Source organism: Trichomycterus rosablanca, chromosome 3, assembly GCF_030014385.1.
Source record: "Trichomycterus rosablanca isolate fTriRos1 chromosome 3, fTriRos1.hap1, whole genome shotgun sequence".
NCBI classification, from domain to species: Eukaryota; Metazoa; Chordata; class Actinopteri; order Siluriformes; family Trichomycteridae; genus Trichomycterus; species Trichomycterus rosablanca.
This window is the reverse complement of record NC_085990.1, coordinates 57,368,773-57,390,927: the sequence shown is the minus strand read 5'-3', so window position 1 is coordinate 57,390,927 and position 22,155 is coordinate 57,368,773. Positions and strand designations below refer to the sequence as shown.

Genomic DNA, 22,155 nt, shown 5'->3' with positions numbered 1-22,155 from the left:
GTCTATCATCTATCCATCTGTCTATTTATCTATCTACAGTGCCTTGCAAAAGTATTCAGCCCCCTTGAACTTTTCAACCTTTTGCCACATTTCAGGCTTCAAACATAACGATATGAAATTGTAATTTTTTGTGAAGAATCAACAACAAGCGGGACACAATCGTGAAGTGGAACGAAATTTATTGGATATTTTAAACTTTTTTTAGAAATAAAAAACTGAAAAGTGGGGCGTGCAATATTATTCAGCCCCCTTGCGTTAATACTTTGTAGCGCCACCTTTTGCTGCGATTACAGCTGCAAGTCGCTTGGGGTATGTCTCTATTAGTTTTGCACATCGAGATACTGAAATTTTTGCCCATTCTTCCTTGCAAAACAGTTCGAGCTCAGTGAGGTTGGATGGAGAGCGTTTGTGAACAGCAGTTTTCAGCTCTTTCCACAGATTCTCGATGGGATTCAGGTCTGGACTTTGACTTGGCCATTCTAACACCTGGATACGTTTATTTGTGAACCATTCCATTGTAGATTTTGCTTTATGTTTTGGATCATTGTCTTGTTGGAAGATAAATCACCGTCCCAGTCTCAGGTCTTTTGCAGACTGCAACAGGTTTTCTTCCAGAATGGTCCTGTATTTGGCTCCATCCATCTTCCCATCAATTTTAACCATCTTCCCTGTCCCTGCTGAAGAAAAGCAGGCCCAAACCATGATGCTGCCACCACCATGTTTGACAGTGGGGATGGTGTGTTCAGGGTGATGAGCTGTGTTGCTTTTACGCCAAACATAACGTTTTGCATTGTGGCCAAAAAGTTCGATTTTGGTTTCATCTGACCAGAGCACCTTCTTCCACATGTTTGGTGTGTCTCCCAGGTGACTTTTTATAGATATCTTTGAGAAATGGCTTTCTTCTTGCCACTCTTCCATAAAGGCCAGATTTGTGCAGTGTACGACTGATTGTGTCCTATGGACAGAGTCTCCCACCTCAGCTGTAGATCTCTGCAGTTCATTCAGAGTGATCATGGGCCTCTTGGCTGCATCTCTGATCAGTCTTCTCCTTGTTTGAGCTGAAAGTTTAGAGGGACGGCCGGGTCTTGGTAGATTTGCAGTGGTCTGATACTCCTTCCATTTCAATATGATCGCTTGCACAGTGCTCCTTGAGATGTTTAAAGCTTGGGAAATCTTTTTGTATCCAAATCCGGCTTTAAACTTCTCCACAACAGTATCTCGGACCTGCCTGGTGTGTTCCTTGGTCTTCATGATGCTCTCTGCGCTTTAAACAGAACTCTGAGACTGTCACAGAGCAGGTGCATTTATACGGAGACTTGATTACACACAGGTGGATTCTATTTATCACCATCAGTCATTTAGGTCAACATTGGATCATTCAGAGATCCTCACTGAACTTCTGGAGTGAGTTTGCTGCACTGAAAGTAAAGGGGCTGAATAATATTGCACGCCCCACTTTTTAGTTTTTTATTTCTAAAAAAAGTTTAAAATATCCAATAAATTTCGTTCCACTTCACAATTGTGTCCCACTTGTTGTTGATTCTTCACAAAAAATTACAATTTCATATCGTTATGTTTGAAGCCTGAAATGTGGCAAAAGGTTGAAAAGTTCAAGGGGGCTGAATACTTTTGCAAGGCACTGTATATGTCTGTCTATCTATCTGTCTGTCTGTCCGTCTATGTGTCCATCTATCTGTCTGTCTGTCTGTCTGTCCATCTATCTGTCTATCTATCTGTCTGTCTGTCCTTCTATCTGTCTATCTATCTGTCTGTCTGTCTGTCTGTCTATCTATCTATCCATCTACAACCCATTTGGGATGAAATAAAATGCAGATCGAGAGTCAGGGCCAAATCTGTATAAGTGTTCGGCCCCATGTGATGTCACGTCATCATCAGGTTTGTAAAATAAGAACGGCTGATGGAACACAGTGTGTGTGTGTGTACCTGTTTCCTGTAGCTGGGTGTGTGTGTACGGGTGTTTGGTGTAGAACTGGTTGTAGATGCAGTAAATCACCGCCATCAGCATTATGGTTCCCACAGCAGCTGCAATGAACACTGCCAACTTGTTATTGTTCACATGCACATCTGCAACACACACACACACACACACACGTATATGTTTTTTTTAGCTATTATATGAACTAATATTACTGTTTGGAACCACGATTGTAAGGTTTTTGAGCCATTTATCATTTTATCCACCTCAGCTTTAGGTTAAATTATTTCCTTTCATTTTGTAGCAGGTAGCTCCTCTCGTACACCACTAGAGGGAGCCGCACACCACAGTTTATAAAACCACTGATTCACATCATGTACTGAGCTATTTTTATTAGCATGATCAGTGATAATTAAGGGTTACAATTAAAGTCCAAAATCTAATCAGGATTTCTTAATTTAGAATCTAACAAATTCTGATCTGATCAGATTGTGACTAAAGAAGCTTTAGGATGCAGTTCCACCCTCAACCACCAGATGTCGCCAAACGCAGCTGCTGGATGAAGGTGATTATTGTTTAGAGCGCCGTGAGGAGCCGCATTTATATAAAACAGTAAAATAGGACAAAAGAAAAACGGGAGAGAAAAAATGTCACTTATTATTAACAGAGAGATTTTAAATGTGTAACTTATTAATAAAGAATAATAAAATAACACACAGATAAACGTTCAGACAATCAGATACAGGTAGAGATGGAACTGTGTCTGAAATACACCGTTTACTTCTAATTATACATTTTTACATTGTGTGTGTGTGTGTGTGTGTGTGTGTGTGTGTGTGTGTGATGGAACACCTCGCGTGGTTGGCCAGAGAGGGAGGGTGACACCGGCAATCACTAACTGGCACGACACGTTCGCCAGCAGAGACTGCTGGAGAGCGACGTGCCAACTACCGGGTGCGGATTATTTATTAGCTCAAAAGGAACAAACGTAACGGCGCTGTCACCAGCCAGCATGGCTGGGAAGTGGCCGTTTGAAACAGCGCCCTAGAGGAGAAAACGCGACGCTGTCACCAGCGCTTTGCGCTGGGAGGGGGTCGCGTCCCTTTCGGCGCGTGAACCAGATTCACGGCGGCGGCGGCGGCACGGCGACGGCGGCTGTGGCTCGGCGGCGGCGGCTCGGCGGCGGCACAGCGTTGAATCCAGAAAAGCCCCGTAGGGCGTGGGCTGTCCAGGATCGCACCAAAACAAAAAAACTAAACCTGCTTTACCTCGGGCCTCCTGACCCTACACCTCCAACCACTGTACAGTGCCTGGAGGTACCGAGTAACCCAAAGTAAAGTGGCTGGTGCGTTGCAGCCCAACAGAAAATAAACAAACATAAAAGGGCACCGTAGTGCCAAACAAACTCAAAGAAAGGAAAAGCAAACCTGAGGAAAACAGAAGGTGCGACGCCTGCAACTTAGTGCCATCCCCTTAAATAAGGGGAGGTGCAGCTGCAGCGCGTTCGCCCTAACGAGCTGGCCAGGTATTTACAGCCAGCTCGTTTTCTGCTCTGTAAGGCCTGTGGCGTCAGGGAGAGATGGTGTGTTTCCCTGACGCCACAGAGCCTAACAGTTTTGGGACTGAAACCCACGTCCTCTATCTTTTATACAAACTAGAGCTAAAGCTAGCTGCTCTATTGCAAAAGAGATTCTGGCCAGGCGACAAAATGGCACTGACACACTTTTTTTTATCCACACAGGAAAAAGGCGGCGGTCCAAAACACATAAACAGTCCAGATAAAATACAGCGCGACCACAAAATAATGCACAAAACATTGTAATGGATCCCACATGGTGGATCGTTCATAGAAGGGATTGGTTGTCAAATCCAAGGAAAAAATCACGCAATATCACATAGAGAAATCTATTTTCCTCTACACACACACACACACACACACACACACACACACACACACTAATACTTGTGCAGCAGTCAGTGTAAAGCAGAACTTTGTCCAGGATGGACGTGCGACACACACTCGTCCTTTTATTAGGTAAAACGTTCTCTAATACTTTTAAATACACGTGTGTGTGTGTGTGTGTGTGTGTGTGTGTGTGTGTGTGTGTGTGTGTGAAAGTGTGTGTGTGTGTGTGTGTGTGTGTGTGTGTGTGTGTGTGTGTGTGTGTGTGTGTGTGTGTGTGTGTGTGACATGTATAAAGTACACGGTGGCTGATGAAGTGGTTGATAAATGTAAATCTTTCCATGCTGAGTAAAGAACTGGTTCTGATTATTAGATTAGATTAGAAGAATAGAACTGCAGTAGAATTACAGAGAGAATTTTGACCTGATGTTTCTACACACTGAGAGGATCAGTAGAAGTTTTACCAGCGATTGTTCTTAAATCTTCTCTCTTCATCTGTCTATTTCATCCTGAGGTCTTCATGCCAGGACCTGTTTATTTTCAGGATTATTACAATTCTAAAATGAGATCTCAAGCTTCTCCTCCCACATTTATGACTCCACAAAAGCCACGAGTGTCACAGCTCGGACCAACTCTGTTCTTCCATCTCAAGTGTGATATCTTAACTTCTTTTACAACCTCTCTGAAGGAAAAGAAGCACCTGGAGGATAGAGTACAGGAACAGACCCCCAATCGGCTTACTCTCTTGGGTATTGTAATGAATGGGCTATGGACGTGACAGGACGGGGCGGACACACACACACACACACACACACACACACACACACACACACACAGAGTGTTTAACAATGTGTTTAATCATAACAAAAGATAAGACGGGGGTACACAAATTTCGGCCATTCTAATTACATGTCCTACCCAGCTACCCACTGACACTAATCTAAACACAGATGAATGATGCTAAAGATAAACATGAACCCTATACTAGTACTAAACATGAACCAGACTAACACAAGACATGAACTTCTTAGCAAGAGCATGAACATAACCCAAAACCATAAATGGCAAAACCACGACATATGCATGAAAACCAAAACAGTCTCCACTGAAGGATCCACAGTTGCTCCTCTAAATACTGTGGATCATTAGCTTCATTGACCAATCATATCACCTCCAACACGTGCTCCTGGCGAGAAGGGCGTGGCACATAAACATGAGCGCCAGGAACACAAAGAGGCTTGATTCGTGACAGGTATGTAAATTAAACCTCCTTCACTACGGAATTCCAAGTCTGGAAGTGACTGATCTGTTATGAATTCAGTTTTACTGGTAATTTCTCCTTAAAAATGCCGGTGGTGCCTCATATTTAATTATTAGCTATTAATTATATAATTAAATCATTAATTACTGGTGGAGATGAGATGATCTGTGGTAGATGGTGGAGATGAGGAGATCTGTGGTAGATGGTGGAGATGAGAATATCTGTGGTAGATGGTGAAGATGAGAAGATTTGTAGTAGATAGTGGAGATGAGAAGATCTGAGGTAGATGTTTAGAAGAACCTTCTAACACATTTGATGTGATGCTAAATTGTTTTTTTTTTTTTTAAGTTGTTCTGTTGTGTTTCTGCAGCACTCTGGAACTTCACATCTGCATTACAAGAACTAGAAGGTAACACACACACACACACACACACACACACACACACACTACACACACACACACCATATGGTTTAACTGGTATCTGTGGGATTAGTGTTGGTGTTTATGGATATATCTAGTTTGGGTGTTTGTGAGGGAGCTTTGGGGTGTTTGGGGATACAACATTTGGCCAAAAGTATTTGGACATCTCTTCTAATCCTTTAATTCATGCGTTTCAGCCAAAACAGTTACTAACAGTGTAATAAATCAGTTATATAAAGGTGCAGCAACAGTTTAGGGAAGGTCCTTTCCTGATCCAGCACAAACCAAGAAACTCCTGTGTTCTGCACAGAGCCCTGACCTTAACCCCACTCAACAGCTCTGGGATTAATCGGAACACCGACTGATCAATCAATCGGCACCTCTCGCTGCCCTCACTCGGAAGACCCCAGGACCTTCCCACTGGACCTTCAAGTACCTGACACTGGGAACCATTTGTTGTCGAGGTAGATGCCTCAGATATTGGTGTAGGTGCTGTGCTTTCTCAGTGCCAAGCCCCCAACAAGAAGCTCCACCCCTGTGCCTACTATTCCCACCGCCTAACTCCAGCTGAGCACAACTACAGCATTGGGGACAGGAAGTTCCTGGCGGTTAAGTTGGCCCTAGAGGACAGGAGGCATTGGTTGGAGGGGGCCAAGCACCCATTTGTGGTCTGGACTGACCACAAAAACCTGGCCTATATACCACAGGCCAAGCAGCTCAACTCTCAGCAGGCCCGATGGGTACTGTTCTTTGGTTGGTCATATAGGTCGGGTTCAAAGAACACAAAGCCTAAAGTCCAGGCAAGGGGAACCCCAGGGTCCTGACCCATTGCCAGAAACTATCAATCCCACTCCCCAGATCCTAGATCCTAGCTCCCCTGTGCTGGGGAATCGAGGACTTATTCAGGAGGCGCTTCGGCAGGAGCCTGACCCTGGGGGTGGTCCTCCTGGATGACAGCATGTCCCATCAGCAGTCTGCCAGCAGGTTATTTGCTGGGGGCATGCCTCTTTTCTCTGGGCATCCAGGAATCACCAGGACCCTGGAGTTCACTTTTGGTGGACAGGAATAGAGAGGGATGTCCATGCTTTCATCATCTTTTGTGAGGTGTGCGCAAGAAGCAAAGCACCCGGGTCTCGGCCACAGGGGCTACTCCACCCTTTACCTATTCCTGCCTGTCCTTGGTCTCACATATCCAAAAACAACACGGTCATCTTGGTCATCATGGACAGCTTCTCCAAGGCCTGTAGGTTTGTGGCACTGCCCAAACGCCCTTCTGCCAAGGAGACAGCAGACCTTCTTCTCCAACATGTGGTCAGGGTGCACGGGATGCCAAATGACGTGGAGTCTGACTGAAAGCCCCAGTTCACCAGCAGATTCTGGAAGGCCTTCTGTCAGCTCATGGGGGCCACTGTGAGTTTGTCCACTGGCTTCCACCCAGAGTTCAATGGTCAGATTGAATGAATGAACCAAGACCTGGGCTAGACTCGGCGAACCCTGCTTCCTGGGCAGAGCAGTTGCCATGGGCAGAGTATGCTCATAACACCTTCTGGCATTATGGGTATCCCCCACCCATGTTTGCCAAGCAGGAAAGGGAAGCGGGGTCCCGGCAGCTGAACACTATGCTCGAGCCTCCCTTCTGGCAGTGACTAAAGGTAGTCTGGCATTCCACCCATGACCTCCCCTTTTCGAGTGGAGTCCCGTAAACTGGCACCTCACTATACCGGGCCCTTCAAGGTGAATCAGCACATCAACCCGGTTACACACCGCTTGCCACTGAGTATGTGGATTCACATGGCCTCAAACCCGGCCTGCTGGACACTCGGCGAGTACAAGGCAGTACCCAGTACCCTCGTCGACTGGGAAGGGTATGGGCCTGAGGAACAGTCATGGGTTCCCGCATGCCATATCTTGAACATAGAGCTCAACTGCAAGTTCTGTCACAACCGTGCTGCGGGCTTGGGGACTTCTGGGGCCGCCCCTGGAGGGGGGAGTCCTGTAATGGGTACAATGATATAATTATCACTATATCAGATATATACATAAATATCTACTGTATATACTGTACTTATACAGGTTGGTACGATATACGCTTCATACCAATAAATAAAAACACAGACACACCAAGTACTCTGCACTTGGGTCCACCACCTCCACCCACTCACCGTAACATGTTTAGAGTATTCACATCAACAGAACGACTGTTTTCTTTCTCTGGTTGTGTTCTCAGTGGTCCTGTTCCCCAAGTTTCCTCACCTCTACATGTCTGATGAAGTAACTCTGCGATGTAAACGTGGTTCTGAGGTTCTCACCACCAACGTCACGTGGTTCTTTAATGGTCAACCTCAACAAGCCACCGATGGTGTCTTGCACATCGCCATGGTAACACTGAGTCACTCTGGGAAGTACGTCTGCGAGAAGGACGGCATCCGGAGTCTGGAACGGGAGATCGATGTGCTCGGTATGACATCACAACACGCTCAGTATGACATCACAACACACTCAGTATTGCTTCACAACACGCTCAGTCTGACATCACAACACGCTCAGTATGACATCACAACAAGAGCAGAACAGAGAGGAACCAGCATCATAATCATTAACTTACTGACCCCTTTCAGAATAAAGTGGACCTTTTCAAAAAAATGTGATCTCATCCTCTTCTACACTGTACATGACCAAAAGTATGTAGACATTCTCCTAATGATTGAATTGGATATAATAGTAATAGTGACTAATATGTTTATGTGATACTATGTACCATAGCGATTAACATTCTGTTTTATTATTACTAAGGTTCTTATGTAATATACCCCATGGCCAAAAGTATGTAGACACCCTCATTAATGTGTTTTGGCTTAACAAAATGGTTCTATAAGAGTGTAGAATGGAAATATCAGCAGCATCAAATGCATTTGGTGCTGATTGTGATGAGCAGGTGACTGGTGTTCCTAAACCCCTGAGCTCTGTGGGGTATAATTCAGGTATAGGAGGGTATAATAAATAAATAAATATACATTTTACCCCCTCCTCTTTATTTTAGACATGGAGGCTCTTCACAAGCTTACCTTACTAAGCAGATCATCACTGGTTTATCCAGGCGGATGGACATTGATGGAGCTCTATGTGGAGACCGGGATTCATGGGTGGCAATGTCGTTATACAAAACAAGGAGTTGAATATTATGTTTATTTACCACATGAGGATGATTGGAGAGACAACAAACGCAGAGCAACCATCCATGCTGAAGTAAGAGGAGGAGACAAGAGCGCCATCTTCTGGTGCAAAAACAAGGACATGCGCAGTAACGCCGTCACTCTCAGAGTCTCAAGTAACATTTATTATTATTGTTATTATTATTATTAATATTGTTATTAGTATTATTATTATTATTAATATTGTTTATTATTGTTGTTATTTTTATTTTTTATTATTATTATTATACTTTAATTATATTATATTTTTCCACTGTGTTCCAAACTTCAAAAGAGAATGGTCAGAGTTAAAAAGTACATTTCTTAATGCAAGATTGGAAATAATTGAGGTCTTTCACCATCTATTGTACATGACATTATGAAAGGATTCAGGAAATCTGGAGAGATTTGAGTCTTTGTTGAGTCCTCAGACAGCACTGCATGAGAAACCGTCCTGCTGATGTGATAAATACAGTCACATGGGCTCGGGACAGTCCGGATTCTTCTTTTACTGCAATTTACTAAGCGTCTTAACTTTTCCAGAAATTTGCAGGATGCAGCAGGCAAGATTGGAGTTTCAGAAAGGTTCTGGACACATCAGAGTTGAGCTGTAATGTCTATCTTTTTGTTTTTGTCTCTCCTTTAGATAAGCTAGTGATGCTGCAGGCTCTGGACCCGATGGTGGAGGGTAAGAATGTGTCTCTCATCTGTGAAGTTCGGGGTGTGGACAGTCCAGATGAAGTTGTCTTTTTTAAGAATAAGGAAGAGATCTTGAGAGGCAAAGACAAGGAATACGTCATCGAGGACATCTCAAACAAGGACATCGGCTCATACGGGTGTGAAGCCACCTACAGTTACAAACACCTCGACCCAAATGCTCCACAACTCATCGACTCCTCTGATGAGCAGGTGCTCAGGATCATGGGTAAAGTCAATGTCACAATCACATCACAAAACACATCAGCATTCTAATTACAAACCAGAATAATATTCGGACCTGTGCATGTGTTTGTATCAGCGGTTCCTTCAGCGGCTCAACTGGTCCATCATGACGACTGGCTGGAGTGCCAGCACCCAAACAGTACAGGTTCCTTTCGATGGTATCATGCTGAGAGTGAGAATGCAGAATGGAAGAGCGTGCCGAGTGAGTCAGGATCCTACATCTACCCCCCAGTGGAAGGGTTCTACAGGTGCAGGGCTGAATTTAAGGACCAGGGTGTGTCCTACCCCAGCAACACTGTACACTCAGGAAAAGGTACAACCAGCCTCAGTCTGTCTCCTGCTTCCCTCAGTTCTTAAACCTGCTTCCTTCCTGCACTCGATTACATCTCAGTCCTTGTTCTGGCTTAATCGTTTACTCCTGGTGCACCTCTGGCTTCCTTCCTTTACTCAGCCCCAGTTCCTGCTTCCTTCTCTTGCTGAACCTAAACAACTGTTTTGTCCCTTGACTTAGACCTTGTCCAGTCAATATCGGAGTTCAATATCGTGCAGAAGACACGATGTGGAGCGAGACGCTGGTAGATCGTTCCTCAGCTCGGCATGACTGACATGAACTGTGGCTACTGGTTTTTTTTTTTTTTGCGGTTTGTTACCATAACTACACCTCAGCCTGCCTAAAGCGCCACGAATATAGAACGTTTTCTTTAACCTACAATCTAGGGTTGCCGACCGTCCCGTAAAATACAGAATCGTTCCTTATTTAAAAACTAAACATGGTGTTCCGTATTGAACTGACGGGACGCGCTTTATTCCGTGTTCTTATCAGTGGGAGAGAAATGCTGCAGATTAGACTGAGACTTCCACACTGGAAGAAGCTGAACTACAGCAAAAATTACCCTAAGAAGAAATCTAGTTTGGTTAACTAAAATTACTTTGTGGAAGAAATATCAAATTGACAGTGTACATGTGATATGGAATTCTAACATGCCAGCAAAAGATGCCACACAGTAAAGTTTATTCCAAGCTGAACATCAATACAGGAACTGAAGCACATTTTAAAAAGCCTGTTTACTGGCTTACACACTCTACCAGACCTAGTCACAGTCGGAGTAGGTAAAGGGTTTGTGGGATTGTCCAGACTCTGACTAGTAGGAACAGTCACAGACGTAGTGACTACACCAGAGAGAATATCTGTCTCTTTGTTCTGGGCAGGTTTGGAAACTGGCCCTAACTGCAGATGACGGCGATTCCGCCGCAGCTCCGCTCCTTGCTGTGTCCTGACAACAAAAGATCTTGGAGTTGTGCTCTCACTAGAAACCACTGCTGGTAAAGACCACAACCTTTCATGATCTAACTTACAGAACACAGCATCTCCTGGTCGCAGTGCAGGTAAGGGCTTGGCTTCATGACGGTGGTTAAAGTAGTAAGCCTGTTTAACCTTCTCCTTACTGTCCTTTACCTTCACTGCAGTTCTATTTGGCCATTTTGGTAGTAGATTCTTCTCCAAGGTAGGTAGTGTAGTTCTGATTTTCCTCCCCATCAGCAACTCAGCTGGGCTGAAACCAGTGGAGGAACATGGAGTGGACCTATAGCTCATCAGAGCCATCAAAGGATCATTTTGTTTGAGAATTTTCGTTGCCGTTTGCACAGCTCTCTCAGCATGTCCATTACCTTGTGGATGGTGGGGACTCGAAGTACAGTGCTTAAAGTCGAGCTGTCTAGCAAAGTTCTGAAATTCAGCACATGAGAACTGTGGTCCATTATCGCTCACTACCTCATGTGGTCTTCAGTTTATTTTTCACTTGTGCACTTGTTGCTGTTGGCAAGTGTAGAATTTTAATCAGTCTGAAATTACCAGGTACTGATGGTGTTTGTACTCACACAAGTCCATTGCAATTCTCTTCCAGGGTCGTTCAGGAAGTGTTGTAGAGATGAGAGGTTCCTTTTATTGTGTTCTTTTCAGTTCATGGCACACCTGGCATGATGTCACAAGCTCGCTTATTTCCTTGCTAATCTTGGGCCACCACACAGGTGAATTTGCTCTCTCTCAACATTTCACTAGTCCCTGGTGCCCTTCATGGACTTTCTGGAGAATTTCGCTCCTCATCAGCCGTGGCACAACAATCGTGCTCCCTCTGAGGACAAGGCCATCGTAAACTGACAGTTGAGATTTCACTTGGATGTACTCTCTTGCACTCTCAGGTACACTGCTTAAGTTCTCAGGCCATCCAGTTCTTATGAGTTTCATGACAGACAGCAATTCAGCATCAATAGATGTAGCTGCTCTAATTTCCTCCAGTTTGCTTGGAGAAGCAGGGATTCTATTACATTAGACACGTAACATGCTACCTCACTGTGCGTTTTGGATTCTACCCCCATGGCAGCCTGCGTGACAAGGCGTCAGCGATGACCAGAGTTTTTCCTGAAGCAGATTCTGCGATGGGGTTAAATCTCATAAGCCTCATGAGAAGACGCTGACAACGTAAGGGTACATTGTCCAGGCTGTGGTTGTTGATAAGGGGTACTAATGGCTTGTGGTCTGTCACAAGTTTAAACTTCTCTAGTCCATTGAGGTATCTGTCAAACCTCTCACATGCCCACACGCCAGCCAAACTCTCCTTCTCTATTTGAGCGTAGCGTGTTTCTGCTTCAGTTAGGCGCCTGGAGCAAAATGCCACAGGTTTCACTGCTCTTCATGGAGCTGAAGGAGAACTCCTCCCAGTCCGTAACTACTTGCATCTGCCGACACAGCAGTGGGCTTGTTTACGTCATAGTAGGCAAGTACTGGTGCAGTCGTCAGCAGTTCTTTTATGTTTTCAAAAGCTGTTTGTTGTGCATGATCCCATGTCCATGTGTTCTTGTTTGTTTTTAGAAGCTCATATAGTGGTTGTCCTACGGTTGAGAGGTTGGGAATGTATCTTCCTAGATAATTCACCATTCCCAGTATTCTTTTCAACTCTTGCATGTCTGCAGGTGGAGGTAGCTGCCGAATGGCTTCCACCTTTTCGGGGTCTGGGCGGATCCCGGACCGGTCAATTAGATGTCCGAGGAACCGTAGCTGGTTCTGCCTGATAGAGCACTTCTCACGGTTGAGTTTCATACCAGTTGTCTCGATGCGCTGCATCACCATCTCCAGGCGACGATCGTGCTCTTCTGTTGTAGTTCCATAAACTAGAATGTCATCCATAAGGACTTCAATGCCCTCCAGCCCCTGCAGTGTCTCTTTCATCTTTCTTTGAAAGATTTCTGGAGCGCTGGTAATCCCAAATGGGAGACGCTTGAAATTGAATCTTCCGAATGGTGTTATGAAAGTGGTTAGATTACAGCTGTGTGGGTGCAGCGGTATCTGGAAGAATCCACTGGCAGCATCAAGGGAGGAGAATACAGTGGCTCCACTTAGTTTTGCTGTGATCTCTTCTGTAGTAGGCAGTAAATACTGTTCTCTTCTTACAGCCTCGTTCAGTTTCTTGAGATCAACGCAAATACGGACTTTACCTGTGCTCTTCTTCAAGACTGGCACTATAGGTGCACACCAGTCAGTGGGCTGCATCAATCTCGCAATAACACCATTTCTCTCCATTCTCTGGAGCTCCTCTTTGACCTTTTGCAACATGGGGAAAGGTACACGCCATGCTGCATGTACTGCATATGGTTGAGCATTGTCTTTCAGCTGTATTTTCACAGGTTCAGTCTTTAATGTCCCATACTTACCGAACGCTTGTGAATGTCCTCTGTTGCACACTAATTGATTTACTCTTCTCACCAGATTTATTTTCACTGACAGTGGTCTGCTAAGCAGGTTGCTTACAGTGTGCCCACGAATGACATATGCTGTGATTGGGTGTGTTTCTCCTTTATAGGTCACAGTGCTCTGAACTCGCCCTATGCACTGCAGCTCACCACCTGGACTATCCAATGGAATATTTGCAGGCTCTAGTGGTCTTCTGGGGATGAATGAGTAGTAGGTCTCCTCGCTAATGATGCTCACATCATAGGACACCCCATGAGAATCTTTGTCTTTTTGAACATATTTACACATGTGAACATTTGAGCTTCATGTGAACAGTACTGAGAGACGGAGCTGAAAGAACTAAACACATAAAATGGTGAAAATGACTTTTAAACACGAACTGTAAAAATGTAAATGTATTGTGAGGAAAAAGTTAGGACCCCCCACATTTATTACTACTTAAAATGTCTAAAATTAGAATCCGGTCACCACATCAGCTGTAATGATTAGAACATCATTAGAGGACACTGGAGTTTTATTTAAACCTGTTGTTGAAGTGAGTTTTATCACCATGGTGAGATCTAAAGACTCTCTGAGGCCTTCAGAAAGAAGCTTGTAGATGCATATGAGTCTGGGAGGGGATTTAAAAAGATCTCAAAACAATTACAAATCAGCCGTTCTACTGTCCAGAACATAATTTACAAGTGGAGAACATGTAAAACAAGGTCAGGCCGTCCTAGCAAGTTCAGCCTGAGAGCAGAAGTCTCCAATAATCCTACAATGTCATCACGGGACCTACAGAAGCTCCTGCCACAGCTGATGTCAAGGTTCATACATCTACCATCAGAAAGAGACGCACACGTTTGATTTTCATGGAAGGTGTGTAAGGATGAAACCCTTGCTGTAAAAAAACTATCAGGGCAAGACTAAAGTTTACCAGAGAAACATCTAGTCAGCGACCAGGACTTCTGGAACAATGTGCTCTGGACAGATGGATCCAAAGCTGAATTATTTGGACACAGTATGATCTGTGGTAGATGGTGGAGATGAGAAGATCTGTGGTAGATGGTGGAGATGAGAAGATCTGTGGTAGATGGTGGAGATGAGATGATCTGTGGTAGATAATGAAGATGAGAATATCTGTGGTAAATGGTGAAGATGAGAAGATCTGTGTTAGATGGTATAGATGAGAAGATCCGGGATAGATGGTGGAGATGAGAAGATCTGTGATGGATGATTGACGTGAGAAAGAGCCTTCTAACACGTTTGATGAGACGCTGAATTGTCGTTCTGTTGTGTTTCTGCAGCACTCTGGAACTTCACACCTGCATCACAACAACCAGAAGGTAACACACACACACACACACACACACACACACACACACACACACACACACACACACACACACACACACACACACACACACACACACACACACACGGTTTACCTGGTATCTGTGGGATTAGTGTTGGTGTTTATGGATATATCTAGTTTTGGTGTTTGTGAGGGAGCTTTGGGGTGTTTGGGGAGACAACATTTGGTCAAAAGTATTTGGACTTCCCTTCTAATCCTTTAATTCTGGTGTTTCAGCCACAACAGTTACTAACAGGTGTAATAAATCAGTTATATAAAGGTGCAGCAACAGTTTAGGGAAGGTCCTTTCCTGATCCAGCACAAACCAAGAAACTCCTGTGTCCTGCACAGAGCCCTGACCTTAACCCCACTCAACAGCTCTGGGATGAATCGGAACACCGACTGATCAATCAATCGGCACCTCTCACTGCCCTCACTCGGAAGACCCCAGGACCTTCCCACTGGACCACAGAGACCCAGAAGGCCTTCAACTTAACTCAACTTTGGCTTACCTCACCACCGGTTCTTCAACTACCTGACACTGGAAACCATTTGTTGTTGAGGTAGATGCCTCAGATATTGGTGTAGGTGCTGTGCTTTCCCAGTGCTAAGCCCCCAACACTCCAGCTGAGCACAACTACAGCATTGGGGACAGGAAGTTCCTGGTGGTTAAGTTGGCCCTAGAGGACAGGAGGCATTGGTTGGAGGGGCCCAAGCACCCATTTGTGGTCTGGACTGACCACAAAAACCTGGCCTATATACAACAGGCCAAGCAGCTCAACTCTCAGCAGGCCCGATGGGTACTGTTTTTTGGTTGGTCATATAGGTCGGGTTTAAAGAACACAAAGCCTGATATCCAGGCAAAGGGAACCACTGGGTTCTGACCCATTACCAGAAACTATCATTCCCACTCCCCAGATCCTAGATCCTAGCTCCCCTGTGCTGGTGAATTGAGGACTCATTCAGGAGGCGCTTTGGCAGGAGCCTGACCCTGGGGGTGGTCCTCCTGGATGACAGCATGTCCCATCAGCAGTCTGCCAACAGGTTATTCGCTGGGGGCATGCCTCTTTTCTCTGGGCATCCAGGAATCACCAGGACCCTGGATTTCCATCGCCTACGCTTCTGGTGGACAGGAATGGAGAGGGATGTCCGTGCTTTCATCATCTTTTGTGAGGTGCGCAAGAAGCAAAGCACCCTGGTCTCGGCCACAGGGGCTACTCCACCCTTTACCTATTCCTGTCTGTCCTTGGTCTCACGTCCATGAACTTTGTGACTGGCTTGCCCCCATCCAAAGGCAACACTGTCATCTTGGTCATCGTGGACAGCTTCTCCAAGGCCTGTAAGTTTGTGGCACTGCCCAAACTCCCTTCTGCCAAGGAGACAGCAGACCTTCTTCTCCAACATGTGGTCAGGGTGCACGGGATGCCAAATGACGTGGTGTCTGACTGAAAGCCCCAGTTCACCAGCAGATTCTGGAAGGCCTTCTGTCAGCTCATGGGGGCCACCGTGAGTTTGTCCTCTGGCTTCCACCTTCTTGAGTCCAATGGTCAGATTGAATGAATGAACCAAGACCTGGGCTAGACTCGGCGAACCCTGCTTCCTGGGCAGAGCAGTTGCCATGGGCAGAGTATGCTCATAACACCTTCTGGCATTATGCTCTGGGCATGTCACCCTTCGAATGCCAGTTTGGGTATCCCCCACCCATGTTTGCTGAGCAGGTAAGGAAAGCAGGGGTCCCAGCAGCTGAACATTATGTTCGGCGGTGCCACCAGGTTTGGCAGAAGCCTCGAGCCTCCCTTCTGGCAGTGACTGAAGCCAGAAAACAAACTGCCGATCACAAGTGACGCAGTGTGCCATCTTTCCGCCATGGCCAGCGAGTCTGGCTTTCCACCCGTGACCTCCCCTTTCCAGGTGGAGTCCCGTAAACTGGCACCTTGCTATACCGGGCCCTTTAAGGTGAATCAGCACATTAACCCGTTTACATACCGCTTGCCACTGAGTACGCAGATTCACCCAACTTCTGGGGGGGGGGGGGGCTGTAAGGGGTACAATGATATAATTATCATTATATCAGATATATACATAAATATCTATATACTTATACAGGTTGGTACGATATACGCTTCATACCAATAAATAAATACACAGACACACCAAGTACTCTGCACTTGGGTCCACCACCTCCACCCACTCACCGTAACATGTTTAGAGTATTTATATAAACAGAACGACTGTTTTCTTTCTCTGGTTGTGTTCTCAGTGGTCCTGTTCCCCAAGTTTCCTCACCTCTACGTGTCTGATGAAGTAACTCTGCGGTGTAAACGTGGTTCTGCGGTTCTCACCACCAACGTCAACTGGTTCTTCAACGGTCAACCTCAACAACCCACCAATGGTGCCCTGTCCATCGCCATGGTAACACTGAGTCACTCTGGGAAGTACGTCTGCGAGAAGGACGGCGTCCGGAGTCTGGAACGGGAGATCGATGTGCTCGGTATGACATCACAACACACTGAGTTTGACATCACAACATGCTCAGTATGACATCACAACACGCTCAGTATGACATTACAACACGCTCAGTATGACATCACAACACGCTCAGTATGACATCACAACAAGAGCAGTACAGAGAGGAACCAGCATCGTAATCATTAACTTACTAAACCCTTTCAAAATAAAGTGGACCTTTTCAAAAAAAAAATGTGATCTCATCCTCTTCTACACTGCCTATGACCAAAAGTATGTAGACACTCTCCTAATGATTGAATTGGATATAATAGTAATAGTGACTAATATGTTTATGTGATACTATGTACCATAGCGATTAACCTTTTGTTTTATTATTACTAAGGTTCTTATTTAATACATCCCATGGCCAAAAGTTTGTAGACACCCTCATTAATGCTTTTGGCTTAACAAAATGGTTCTAGAAGAGTGTAGAATGGAAATGTCACGAGAGGGTCGAGATAAAGACAAGACAAAGGGGCGGACACACACGCAGAGATGTACATGAAACTAAAGGTTTATTAATAGCAAAAGACAGGACAAACACAAACAGGCTAAACTAGGCCTAAAGCTAAACTAACTAAACAAAGACTAAACACAGCTAAACAAGGTCTAAACATAATTAAACATCGCTAAACAAGGATTAAACATAACTCAACAAGACTAATACCACTAAACTAGACTAAACTATAACAAGAACTAGGAACAATAGCTACACACAGACTAGGAACATGAGCTAAACATAAACTAGGAACATGAGCTAAACATAAACTAAGAACATCAACTAAACAAAGCTACTAAGGCTAAATATTATTAACAAACTAAACAAACAAAGGTGAGGGTACAAGCACAGAAACAAGAATAGAAACAAGAACAACAAGAACCATCAAAGTCAAACAAGCCAAGCTAAGCTAAACCAGAGCAAATGTCCAAACAACTCCAAACCAAACCAAAATAACCTCTGCCAGCCTGTTCCTCAGCTCTCCTCTTAAATGGTCCCTGATTAGAATCAGCTGAGGCTGATTGCTCAGGGGGACCAATCAGGAGTGAGGCATGGCAGGAGTGAGTGTGTGCTCACGGAGAGCGGGGTGTGGCACACAGGAGCTCATTGTGACAGGAAATATCAGCAAAATCAGATGCATTTGGTGCTGATTGTGATGAGCAGGTGACTGGTGTTCCTAAACCCCTGAGCTCTGTGGTGTATAATTCAGGTATAAGAGGGTAATAATAAATAAATAAATAAATAAATAAATAAATATACATTTTCCCACTTCCTCTGTATTTTAGACATGGAGGCCCCTCACCAGCTTACTTTGCTAAGCAGAAGATCACTGGTTTATCCAGGCGGATGGACATTGATGGAGCTCTATGTGGAGACCGGGATTCATGGTTGGCAATGTCGTTATACAAAACAAGGAGTTGAATATTATGTTTATTTACCACATGAGGATGATTGGAGAGACAACAAACGCAGAGCAACCATCCATGCTGAAGTAAAAGAAGGAGACAAGAGCGCCATCTTCTGGTGCAAAAACAAGGACATGCGCAGTAACGCCATCACTCTCAGAGTCTCAAGTAACATTTATTATTATTGTTATTATTATTATTATTATTATTATTAATATTGTTGTTATTATTATTATTATTATTATTAATAATAATAATATTGTTGTTATTATTATTGTTATTATCATTTTTATTATTATATATTTATTATTATTATTATTATTATTATTATTATTATTATTATTATACTTTAATTCAATTATATTTTACCACTGTGTTCCAAACTTCAAAAGAGAATGGTCAGAGTTAAAAAGTACATTTCTTAATGCAAGATTGAAAATAATTGAGGTCTTTCACCATCTACTGTACATGATATTATGAAAGGATTCAGGAAATCTGGAGAGATTTGAGTCTTTGTTGAGTCCTCAGACTCCTCAGGAGAAACCGTCCTGCTGATGTGATGAATGCTGTCACATGGGCTCGGGACAACTTCAGAAAACCATTATTTAACACAGTCCACAGTCCGGATTCTTCTTTTACTGCAATTACTAAGCGTCTTAACTTTTCCAGAAATTTGCAGGATGCAGCAGGCAAGATTGGAGTTTCAGAAAGGTTCTGGACACGTCAGAGTTGAGCTGTAATGTCTATCTTTTTGTTTTTGTCTCTCCTTCAGATAAGCTAGTGATGCTGCAGGCTCTGGACCCGATGGTGGAGGGTAAGAATGTGTCTCTCGTCTGTGAAGTTCGGGGTGTGGACAGTCCAGATGAAGTTGTCTTTTTTAAGAATAAGGAAGAGATCTCGAGAGGCAAAGAGAAGGAATACGTCATCGAGGACATCTCAAACAAGGACATCGGCTCATACGGGTGTAAAGCCACCTACAGTTACAAACACCTCGACCCAAATGCTCCACAACTCATCGACTCCTCTGATGAGCAGGTGCTCAGGATCATGGGTAAAGTCAATGTCACAATCACATCACAAAACACATCAGCATTCTAATTACAAACCAGAATAATATTCGGACCTGTGCATGTGTTTGTATCAGCGGTTCCTTCAGCGGCTCAACTGGTCCATCATGACGACTGGCTGGAGTGCCAGCACCCAAACAGTACAGGTCCCTTTCGATGGTATCATGCTGAGACTGAGAATGCAGAATGGAAGAGCGTGCAGAATGTGTCAGGGTCCTACATCTACCCCCCAGTGGAAGGGTTCTACAGGTGCAGGGCTGAATATAAGGACAAGGGTGTGTCCTACCCCAGCAACACTGTACACTTTGTTCCAGGTACAACCAGCTCAGTCTGTCTCCTGCTTCCCTCAGTTCTTAAACCTGCTTCCTTCCTGCAGTCCATTACATCTCAGTCCTTGTTCTGGCTTCATCGTTTACTCCTGGTGCACCTCTGGCTTCCTTCCTTTACTCAGCCCCAGTTCCTGCTTCCTTCTCTTGCTAAACCTAAACAACTGTTTTGTCTCCTGGTTCAGACCTCGTCCAGTCAATATCGGCGTTCAATATCATGCAGAAGACACGATGGGAAGCAAGATGCGTTTTTTTACCCCGGAAAAAATAATAATAAAAAACATGGCTGAAAAGAGAAAGAAAACTTTATATTTAATATAGTAAAAGTATTTATATAGTGAAAGAAAAGTGTGTTTGTCTCGTTTGTGGGGCGATTGTGGCGACGGCAGAGTATACAACCCCTGGCAAAAATTATGGAATCACCACTCTTGGAAGATGTTCTGTCAATTGTTTAATTTTGTAGAAAAAAAATAAATCACAGACATGCCACAAAACTATCATTTTTCAAAATGTCAACCCTCTGGCATTAAGAAACAATAAAAAAAAGAAACAAATATAATAGTTGTGGTCAGTCACAATTGCTTTTTTTAGATCAAGTAGAGGAAAAAAATATGGAATCACTGAAATCTGAGGAAAAAATTATGGAATCACTCTGTAATTTGCAGTTTAAAAACAAAACATCTGCAGCAGATTAGATTTGCTAATTATTCTTCAGTTTAAAAAGAGTGCTTACACCTCGGAGAGCTGTTGCACAAAGCAGATTGTCATGAATCATGGTTCCAACACAAGATATGTCAGTTGAAACAAATGAGAGGATTATAAAACTCCTTCAAGAAGATAAATCATTGTGGAATGTCGCAAAAGATGTTGGTTGTTCCCAGTAAGCTGTGTTTAAAATCTGGACCAAGTACAAACAAAATGGGAAGGTTGTAAAAGGGAAGCATACTGGTAGACCAAGTAAGACATCAAAGCATCAAGATAGAAAACTTAAAGCAATATGTCTTGTAAACAGAAAATGCACAACAAAACAAATGAGAAACAAGTGGCCGGAAAGTGGAGTCAATGTCTGTGACTGAACTGTAAGAAATCACCTAAAAGAAATGGGATTTACATACAGAAAAGCCAAACAAAAGCCATCATTAACACCTAAAAAGAAAAGAACAAGGTTAAAGTAGTCTAAAGAAAAGCAATCGTGGACTGTGGGTGACTGGATAAAAGTGATCTTCAGTGATGAATCGCGAATCTGCATTGGGCAAGGTGATGATGCTGGAACTTTCGTTTGGTGTCTGTCCAATGAAATTTATGAAAACATGTTAATTTCCACAGTTGTTATGATATGGGCCTGCATGTCGGGTAAAGGCACAGGGGAGATGGTCTTCAATAAATGCCAAAGTCCACATTGAAATTTTGGACGCTTTTCTTATTCCATCAGTTGAAAGGATGTTTGGTGATGATGACTTCATTTTTCAAGATGATAATGCATCTTGCCATAGGGCAAAGGATGTGAAAACTTTCCTTCAAGAAAACATATAATGTCAATGGCATGGCCTGCAAATAGTCCGGATCTCGATCCATTTGAAAATCTCTGGTGGAAATTGAAGAAAATGGTCAATGACAAGGTTCCAACCTGCAAAGCTGATCTGGCAACAGCAAGAGACAGTTGAAGGCAGATTGATGAAGAATACTGTTTGTCATTAGTTAACTCCATGCCTCAGAGAGTTTAAACCATTATAAAAGCCAGAGGTGGTGCAACAAAGTAATAATGGTGCAGTGTTTTCTAATGATTCCATAATTTTTTCCTCAGATTTGAGTGATTCCATATTTTTTTCCTCTACTTGATCTAAAAAAAAGCAATTGTGACTGACCACAACTATTATATTTGTTTCTTTTTTTTATTGTTTCTTAATGCCAGAGGGTTGACAGTTTGAGAAATGATAGTTTTGTGGCATGTCTGTGATTTATTTTTTTTCTACAAAATTAAACAATTGAAAGAACATCTTCCAAGAGTGGTGATTCCATAATTTTTGCCAGGGGTTGTATAACTGATCATTTATACAAACATGGGACAGAGTTCATGATGTGTTCTAAAATATTACAAAGTACAAACAGGACATG

The 22,155-nt window shown here is 43.7% G+C and overlaps 1 protein-coding gene across 4 annotated transcripts in view; it reads left to right on the top strand.

The window, feature by feature from the left end:
- LOC134310022 (uncharacterized) overlaps positions 1-22,155 on the top strand; it is a 112,213-nt gene that overhangs the window by 27,135 nt on the left and 62,923 nt on the right. Inside the window, exons 1-11 of one of the 4 annotated variants that reach the window (XM_062991531.1) lie at positions 3,932-3,971; positions 5,471-5,509; positions 7,749-7,979; positions 8,562-8,849; positions 9,359-9,637; positions 9,731-9,967; positions 14,689-14,727; positions 16,996-17,226; positions 18,528-18,815; positions 19,420-19,698; positions 19,792-20,028. In XM_062991531.1, coding sequence (XP_062847601.1) covers positions 3,938-3,971; positions 5,471-5,509; positions 7,749-7,979; positions 8,562-8,849; positions 9,359-9,637; positions 9,731-9,967; positions 14,689-14,727; positions 16,996-17,226; positions 18,528-18,815; positions 19,420-19,698; positions 19,792-20,028 — 2,182 coding nt within the window. In that variant the 5' untranslated portion in view covers positions 3,932-3,937. Of the gene's footprint in view, positions 1-3,931; positions 3,972-5,470; positions 5,510-7,748; positions 7,980-8,561; positions 8,850-9,358; positions 9,638-9,730; positions 9,968-10,936; positions 10,978-11,016; positions 11,041-14,688; positions 14,728-16,995; positions 17,227-18,527; positions 18,816-19,419; positions 19,699-19,791; positions 20,029-22,155 lie in introns of those variants that run through there. The other 3 variants (XM_062991530.1, XM_062991532.1, XM_062991533.1) reach the window with 3 other exon arrangements.